This window comes from Cebus imitator, unplaced genomic scaffold, assembly GCF_001604975.1.
Source record: "Cebus imitator isolate Cc_AM_T3 unplaced genomic scaffold, Cebus_imitator-1.0 Scaffold90, whole genome shotgun sequence".
Taxonomy (NCBI): Eukaryota; Metazoa; Chordata; class Mammalia; order Primates; family Cebidae; genus Cebus; species Cebus imitator.
The window spans coordinates 5363582-5373153 of NW_016107405.1; the positions used below are offsets into that span (position 1 = coordinate 5363582).

General features: G+C 40.5%; 1 protein-coding gene across 13 annotated transcripts in view; it reads left to right on the forward strand.

The window, feature by feature from the left end:
* Positions 1-3716, forward strand: part of ST7 (suppression of tumorigenicity 7) — a 300125-nt gene extending 296409 nt beyond the window's left edge. For 7 of the 13 annotated variants that reach the window (XM_017535062.2, XM_017535063.2, XM_037740805.1 and 4 more), the window contains one exon: positions 3232-3716. In XM_017535062.2, the coding sequence (XP_017390551.1) occupies positions 3232-3701 (470 nt within the window). In that variant the 3' untranslated portion in view covers positions 3702-3716. The remainder of the gene's footprint in view (positions 1-3231) is intronic. The other 6 variants (XM_017535069.2, XM_017535071.2, XM_017535073.2 and 3 more) reach the window with 1 other exon arrangement.
* Positions 3717-9572: the final 5856 nt, after the last annotated feature.

The window sequence follows — 9572 nt, forward strand, 5'->3', positions numbered from 1 at the left end:
AGTTTCACTATGTTGGCCAGGATAGTTTCAATCTCCTGAGCTCATAATCCACTGCCTTGGCCTCCCAAAGCAGACAGTTTTTTAATACCTCCTAGCCTTTATTTATGCAAGACACTAGCCTTTATTTGGTTACTAAGTAAAAGGGCTTAGCAGTTTCAGACACCTCTCTACATTGTCCGCTGCTTCCTTGCAGGTGTGGGATGGGAGGCATGCTATAAGAAGGTGGCTTAGTAATGAAGGGAGCACATCTCAACTGGGGTTTGTGAGAGAGTAAATTAGGCCCTCTAGGAAAAAGCTCAAGGGAGTCTTTGTGAAGTCTCCCAGGGATAGAACATTCTAGATAGGAGGGATAGAAGTGAATCATTCTATATGTTGGAGGCATTACGGCTTTCTTGTGGAAGCTTGTTGAGAAGGGCAGGTGTCATCCAGGAAAAAAGGGACCACTGTACTTTGCTATGCAGCATGGGAAAAGAGGGCATTTGTGGACATCAAACAGGATGAAGCTCTCCTCTTGATTTTCAGAGGCCTCACTTTTGTGCTTTTTATCCAAGTCAGGTTAGTGCCCAAAACAAAGCAAACAAACAAAACAACAAAAAAGGCCTTTATTTTAAGCCAGCACTGTTACATCTCCATTCATTCTGCAACTCAAGGTGAGCCTCCCTGAGGTCCCCACATTTTAGTGTGTATGAATCACCCTGAGTCCACACTGTGAGCGACACCTGCTATCTAACTTTACTGGCTCATGTTCAGCAGTTGTAATAAGAGCTCAGTGGCTGCAATGGCTCAATATTTAGCAGTTCCTTCCCCACTCAACCACAGCTTCAACAGTTCTAAATCTGCTTTCGGACAAGTCTTTAGGATATGATAATGTTGCCAGCAATATCACCTTGTTTATTGAGCCTGATCTTCCACCACCTGTCAGAATCTCTGGTTTATCCAGACCACTGTAACACTTTCACTCCTCTTTATGAAGTTGAGTATTATAGACAGATGCTGTGGTTTATGGAGCATTGGTGGTCTCTGATTATGTATGTGTCTGTGTATGTATATATACACATATGCGGACATATATAATTGTATATATGTGTATATTTTATATCATGTTGGGATAATACAATTAGTAGACTTGTTCCATATTATCCTCTTATAACTAGGATTTTACAAATGCTCTGAGAGTCATTGGCATTAATTGCTCATTCCCAGGCCCATTGTCTCCCATGATACCTTCCAACTGCATTCATGGGTGCACCCAGTCCAGCTCTAAACTGAAAAGGATAGGCCATCTATTCTGTAGAGTGGCCCTGTGAACTCAACAAAGGATAATTTCAGAAGGTTATCAGAAACTGCCATGTATCTGGCACCCACTTGAGGACAGCACCATCTCCTCTTTGCTCAAGCACTGACATGGCTGCCTGTTTCTTAACTGCAGATCCAGCCTGGCACGCAGGACCCTGCCCAGTGTCCTTCTTAGCCACTTTTGAACTCTACTTCTTCTAACTATCCTAGCTAAACTGAAGCATTTATCACCTTCTGCTCATACTGTTGCTTTTTCATTTCTCTTCTGGCTGTTGATTGAGCCTGGAGGGCCCACCCTGCTCCTATTTCTTCCTTTACCATCCTTACCCCATCTCTCTCTTTTGACATTCCAGGCATCCACTGGAGACCATTTCACTTGCCTCATTCTCAGAAGTGTTCCTGCTCCTTTCAACAGAATGAATTATCTCCCTTTTCCAGTCCCAGTGCTTTGTTTGGGCTTCTATCCTGATTGCTGTCATAGCCTATATCTGGTTATTACTTTGCTTGGTCCAGATCTTTGTGGAGCTTAGTTTTGTCTTAGACCCTTTTATATTTCCCCCAGCACTTAAGTGCCTTACTAAATAAATAGATTTAATTGGTGTAAAAGACAGGTTGGAGAAGGATCCTAGATTTTATGCTCTCTTCATTTTCCATTATACAGATCTCACACTTGATGATCTGGCTATAATGTGGTGCAGGCCTTCCCAGTGTGTGTTCTGCTGGTCCCAAAACAAAACAAAATAAAAAAAACAGGGAAAATTCTAGGTCAGCAAATTTGGGAAACTTGCCCACCATACCTATTCTTGAAGACCCACAGTCCACAGAACTTACACCTAGTGAAGGAGCCTGATTTCACTTCATTAAATGTGCTGAACTTGCTTGACCTCAGAACTATGATCCCCTCTGCATATAAACACACACGCTGCGCTACACTTCTACAAGAAATTCTTAGTGGTGTCGATGGTGCTATGTAACGGACAAGGGCTTAGGACAAAGGGCTCCACAGTACAAGAACCAGGTGTCGAACCCCAGTGAGACAATACCTGGGTTCTGAGCAGACAGAGGGCAATAGAACCATCCAAACACCTCTTTCTTTCCTGCCTGAGACAGGGTACCTCTTCTGCCAGGTGTTGGAAGGGTTGTGGAATGAAGCTGATTCTTCACAATAACAGAATTAGAATGGATTTGAGAATATATTAAAAAGAGTCTCATGGTGAAGCATTTGGCTTTCTTAAAAGACACAGCTAATGAGCTTTATTCTCTACATGAAGAGCAGAAAGGACTTTAGTAACCAAATAAAAGAGTTCCCAGAGGTACATTCGGAGCAGCCTCTCTTAACAAGGACCTGTCCTCCATGGAATCGCCAGTTTGCCGCCTTCCCCCAGAGTCCCAGGCATACTGCTAAACACATGACTCAGAAAGGAGCCCAGGCTGCACTGGTGTTTGGGAGGCAGTGGGATTGCAAAGAAATTCATACACAATACACTTGATCTTTAAAATTGCCTTTTCCATTTAAAGTGAGCTCTGTACCCAGCTAGATGAGCAGCTTGTCTAAGTTGTCACAATTTTTTAACTCTTATGCCCACCTGCCACCAATCCATCATTCCTGTTTGATGACACCAGTCATCTGCATGGCAGCCAGCAGATGCTGAAGACTAGCAGGAAGACCTCGGGACCGTGGGCCACCTGTCAGGGAAGTGAGGGGGCTGTCAGCTGACACTTCTCCCTGTTATCTAACAGTGCTGTCTGGGGCCAAGGACTGGAATGTAGTTTTGACCATCAGCTGATGTTTCCTGTAAACATAAAGATGAAATGGTCGCCTTTTGAGACTTTCGTAATGCAGAGACTTAAGCTGCAAGCGTGGGAGGAGAGGTTTGTTTTACAGTCTTGAACAAGGTCTCTGCTGACTTCTGTGTCTTTTTGGTTTCTTTGCAGTTCCTCAGCACTTTGTTTGCCCCCTTAAACTTTGTCATGGAGAAAGTGGAGAGCATCCTCCCATCCAGTTTGTGGCACCAGCTAACACGGATCTGAGAGAAGCCCCCTCCTCCACTCACCTCACCCGCCGCTGCCACTGTCTCCTCCGTGCCAATTCCTTGTGGACCGCAAGAAAGCATGACTTTGAAAAAGGGAAGCCATTCCGAGATTTTAAAATGTTCATGGACTATTCCATATTAAAAGTTGTTTTTGTTGTACAAAATTCATTGATGTTCAGTTCTATTTTATTTTGCCTTCAGAAAAGAAGAAAAAAGTCAAAAATAAAACTTTTGTGTATTGCAGCAATCATTTGTATCCTCCTTTGTCTTCCAGCCCTAAAATTGTTGATGTCCCTGATAAACCTTTGGATTTACCTTGAGTTTCCTGGGAACCTGGATCTGCTGAATGCCAAATCATGGTTTCTGTGGTGATGGAACACATCTCAGCAGGCCCTGAGAACCCCTTATAGTCAGAGGCTTGGAAAATGGAATCTTCTGGGTTCAGAAGTACCATCACTGTCAACCCCACACTGTCCTTTCTTCTAGGCCAAATGCACAGAAAAAGCTTGTAAGAGGAATCACTGGAATCATGAATGAAACAAAACATATGTGCCATAGCAGATTGTTCCAGTTCAGAGACTACTTACTAAATAGTATTCAACACTGTAGTTCCAGTAATCATTTTGGTTTTGCTGTTTGAAAACTTGTGAGAAAACTTCTGATAAGAAGCCGTAGACCCAACAGTCTGTAGTAGAAGCTGACCAGTTTACCATCATTGCCATTTTTAAAATGTTTTCTCATCAGGGTAGTTTTTAACTTTTTATCATGTTTGCATTCCTGATACTTCAGTGTGAGCATTTTTTGAGTATTTTAGTGATCTGAACCAAAGTGATCATTTGTCCTCACCACCTTTAAAAGCTTTCCACATGATTCATACCTTGCTTAGCATCTGGCTTTACTTAAGCAAAAGAAGAAAAATAAATAAACTTGAATCCTCTATCTGAAGTGAAAAGTACCACTATTTAAAATCTCACTCCAGTGCCTAAAAAAGAAGGGTCTGTCCTTTACATAGCTTGTTTTTCCCTTTATTGAGAATCTGAAGTCTTTGCCTACTAGTGTTAAAGTAGGCAGTATTCGGGAAAAGCACCCTGCCACATCTCCTAACCCGGGGAACTTCCTGCTAGCTCCACGAGCATAGTCAGGTGAGCAGGTAACGTTTAGGTGCACAAGGGCTTTTTATGCTTTTGGCAAATCCTTCTTTGTATCTACTTTGTACAAACCCTGATGGGATATGTAGCTAACTCTGGCCCTTAAAGGAAGTATCTCATATGACAAGCTCCATATACACACACCAGTAGCACTGCTCTCAGTGGCAGGGGCCAGGTCTATCTCTTTTCCTCCCCTTCCTCTGACACAACTCTCAACATAAAGGGGATGTGCAAATGATTTCTTAGATGAATTGATGCAATACATGATAGGTAGAATTAGCCTTTGACCCACATTCAGAGGAGGAAGACAGGTTTCAGCTGAGAAGGACCAGGGAAGGCTTAGAATTTTAATTTTGAGCCAGAGGAAAAAGTAATGAGCATCTAATTCATTGACAGATGAGGAAACAAAGTCCAAAGAGATTTTGACCTACCCAAGTTGGGACTCCAGATTGTGAAAAGCCTTCAATGAAAGTTTAAGGGCTCAGAGGCAGTGGGAAGTTTAAATGGCCAAATACATCGTTGTTAGAAACCCCAAGTTTTCAGTAATCCCAGCAATTTAGGAGGCTAGGACAGGAGGATTACTTGAGCCCAGGAGTTCAAGACCAGCCTGAGCAACATAGTAAGACCCAATCTCCACACACACAAAAATGGTTCTTAATTAGGTGGGCATGGTGGCATATGCCTGTAGTCCCAGCTACTTGGGAGGCTGAGGTGGGAGGATCACTTGGACCCAGGAGGTCAAGGCTGCAGTAAGCCCTGATTACATTACACTCCAGCCTGGTTGACAGAGTGAGACCCTGTCTCAAAACAAAACAAAACAAAACAAAACAAAACAAAACAAAAAAACCCAAGTTGCAGAAAATACAGCAAAGTTATGAAAGATAAGGATTTAAAAGTGCCTAATGCATTTAATAATTAGGATTTCAGAGCCATTTCATGGAGAGGTGAGGCTTTGAGGGGTAGGAGGAGTTAATGGGAAGTGCAGATAGAAAAAAGATGGTGACATGTAGCCAATCGGATGACAGATGTGGGTAACACTGTTGAAGGAAATGATGGGGTGAGTAATGTTGAAGGAATGAGTCCATTGGCTAATAGGAACATATGAGTCTATTCATGTATTGCTCTATAGAAATATCTAGGACTGATTTATTTATAAGAGAAGTTTAATTGTCTCACGATTCTGCAGGCTCTACAGGAAGTATGGCAGCGTCTGCTTCTGGGGAGGCCTCAGGGAGGCTTCCAATCACGGCAGAAGGTGAAGTGGGAGCAGCACATCACATGGTAAAACCAAGAGCAACAGACAGAAAGTGAGCGGGAGGTGCCACATCTTTTAAATGACCAGAACTGCTATCACAAAGACAGCACCAAGCCACGAAGGATCCACACCCATGATCCAAACACCTCTCACCAGGTCCACCGCCAGCATTGGGGATTACAATTCAACATCAAATTTGGACGGGGACACATATCCAAACTCTATCAAGGGGCTAATCAGGTGAGGAGATAGACATCTTCCCTGAACTTGAGGGAAGCAAATGATGCGAACTTCCTAGACCTTGCACCCTATGTCCCAGAGTCAAGACCCGCTCCTCAACTACTCTGCTCAACTGTTGAGCCCACCCACAACTCACATTAGTAGTTCTCACCTTCCCCAGCCTGGATACCAGGGAGGTTGCTGTTTTCCCAAGTCTTGCCTTGTTTTGCTGCCCCTGAGGACAAGCATTAAGGCCCTCTTCTTTTTAAAGGATTTAATGCAAATATGTGGAGAGGTAGAGCGAGAGCAACTCAAATAACACAGCAGAAGTTTTAAAGATGATCATTAATACATCGTTCTTACACTTCCTGACCAAGGTCCACAGTTGCTGACTTCCTACAGAGATGGCAACTGGAACCCAGGTCCTCTTCTGCCTTCTGCTTTTATTTTTATGTGAGGGTGCATCAGAATCCATTCTGATACGCTTTCATTTATAAAGACCCTTCCTTCCAGCAGGACAGTAAGTGTTCCTTAGTCTCAACTTATGTGCGTTGGACTAAAAATGCAAACATTCTAAATATCAGCAAACTGAATCTAGCAATGGATACAGGAAATAAAATAATGTGACCAAATGGAATGATCTACAGGTTTGTTTGGTTTTTCTTTTTAACTTTGTAATATGGTTTGAATTTGTGTCCCCTCCCAAATCTCACGTCAAATTGTAATCCTCAATGTTGGAGGTGGGGCCTGGTGCAGGTGATTGGATCTTGGTGGAAGATTTCCCCTTTTTGTGTTGTTTTCGTGATAGTGAGTGAATTCTCATGAGATCTGATTGTTTAAAAGTGTGTGGCACCTCCCCATTCTCTCTTCCTCCTGCTCTGGCCATGTGAAGAACGGGCTCCCCCTTCACCTTCCACCACGACTGTAAGTTTCCTGTGGCCTCCCCCGAAGCCACTATGATTTCTGTACAGCATGCAGAACGGTGAGCCAATTAAACCTCTTTTCTTTATAAATTACCTAGTGTCAGGTATTTCTTTACAGCAATGCAAGAATGGAATAATACACTTATCAGTATCAAAATTATTATGGCTTTACAAAAGAATTGAGAAGACCAGTCACTGTGGCTCATGCCTTTAATCCCAGCACTTTGAGAGGCTGAGGCAGGAGAATTTCTTGAGCCCAGGAGTTTGAGATCAGCCTGGGCAACCATAGTAAGACTACAAAATAAAACATAAAACATTTAAAAAATTTAGCTAGCTATGGTGGTATGCACCTATAATCCCAGCCACTTGGGAGGCTGAGGAGGGACGGTCCCTTGAGCCCAGGCACTGATAGCTGCTGAATGCTATGATGGCACCAGTGTACTCTAGCCTGGGTGACAGTGTGAGACCCAGTCTCTAAAAATGTTTTCTAAAAAGAATTGGGATTGTTAGATTATATGGTAGCTGTATTTTAAGTTTTTTGAGGAATTGCCAAATGGTTCTCCTTAGTGGTCATACTAATTTACATTCCTACCAACAGTGTACAAGGGTCCCCTTTTCTCTACATCCTCACCAGCATTTGTGATTGCCTGTCTTTTGATGTAAGCCATTTTAACTGGGGTGAGATGATATCTTATTGTAGTTTTGATTTGCATTTGTCTGATGATCAGTGATGTTGAGCACATTTTCATATGCCTGTTTGCCATTTGTGTGTCTGTTTTTCAGAAATGTCTATTCAAATATTTTGCCCAATTTTTGATCATTTTATTAGATTTTTTTTTCCTATAAAGTTGTTTGAGCTTTTTATATTTTCTGGTTACTATTCTCGTCAGATGGGTAGTTTGCAAATATTTTTCCCATTCTGTGGGTTGTCTCTTCATTTTGTTGATTGTTTCCTTTGCTGTGTAGAAGCCTTTTAACTTGATGTGATCCCATTTGTCCATTTTTGCTTTGGTTACCTGTGCTTGTGGGGTATTGCCCAAGAAATTTTTGCCTAGACCAATGTCCTGGAGATTTTCCCAATGTTTTCTTGTATTAGTTTCATAGTTTTAGTTCTTAGATTTAAGTCTTTAATCCATTTTGATTTTTGTATATGCGAGAGATAGGGGTCAAGTTTCATTTTTCTGCATATTGATATCTAGTGTTCCCAGCACCATTTATTGAAGAGACTGTCTTTTCCCCAGTGTATGTTCTTGGCACCTTTGTTGAAAATGAGTTCACTGTAGGTGTATAAATTGTTTCTGGGTTCTCTATTCCATTCCATTGGTCTATGTGTTTGTTTTTATGCCAGTATCATGCTGTTTTGGTTACTGTAGCTCTGCAGTATCATTTGACATTAGGTAATGTGATTCCTTTAGTTTTTTCTTTTTACATAGGATAGCCTTGGCTATTCTGGTGGTTCCATATAAATTTTGTGGTTCTATATAAATTTTAGGGTTTTTTTTTTCTATTTCTGTGAAGAATGTCATTGGTATTCTGATAGGGATTGCATTGACTCTGTAGATTGTTTTGGGTAGTATGGACATTTAAAAAATTGATTCTTCCAACCATAAACATGGAATATCTTTCCATTTTTTTGGAGTCCTTTTCAATTTCTTTCGTTGGTATTTTGTAGTTTTCATTATAGAGATCTTTTACTTCTTTAGTCAATTCCTAGGAATTTATTATAATTTTATTTCTGGCTATTTTAAGTGGGTTTACTTTTCTGAATTCTTTTTTATATTGTTCACTGTTGGCACATAGAACTGCTATTGATTTTTATAGGTTGACTTTGTATCCTGCAACTTTACTAAATTTATCAGATCTGGGTTTTTTTTTGGTGGAGTCTTTAGGTTTTTTCAAACATAAGATTGTATCATTTGCAAACAAGTATAATTTGACTTCTTTCTTTACAATTTTGGATGCCCTTTATTTATTTGTTTGATTGCTCTAGCTAGGACTTGCAGTACTATGTTGAATAACAGTGGTGAACATGGGCATCCTTATTGTGTTCCAGATCTTAGAGGAAGGGCTTTCAGTTGTTCCCCATTCAGTATGATACTAGCTACGGGTCTGTTGTATATGGCTTCTATTATGTTGAAGTATCTCCCTTCTATACCCAAATTTTTGAGGGTTTAACAATTGATTTTTGAGCACTTTTTTTTTTTTACTGTCTTCTGTGGTGATCATTGTACACAAATTTTTCACTTCTTTTTATGCTCAGTTGATTGTATGCTTATATAGGAAATAATGCATTCAAATGTGCTGAATGCATTATTCACAGAGTGACGTGGTTTATAATTTATATATTTAATTTCATCTGTATTTGTGGTTATTTCTCTTTTATCATTTCTAATTTTTTATAATTTTGCTCTTCTCCTTTTAATCAGTCTCAAAAGATTTATCTATTTTGTTCTTTAAAAGAAACAAGTTCTTTATTGACTTCAAACCTTCTTTTTGCCGTATGTTTTATTTTTCAGCTTTCATCTATGTATTTATTCTTCCTAGTTGCTCTTTTTTTTAATAAGAATTACAATTTTTCTATCTTCCTTAAGTAAATAATTGGTTCATTTTTATTTCTCAAAGTCAGGTTCTTAATCTGATAAATCCTTCTCTGAGTGTAGCTTTCTTATCTTGTACAGTTTGCAATTAAAGTGTTCTC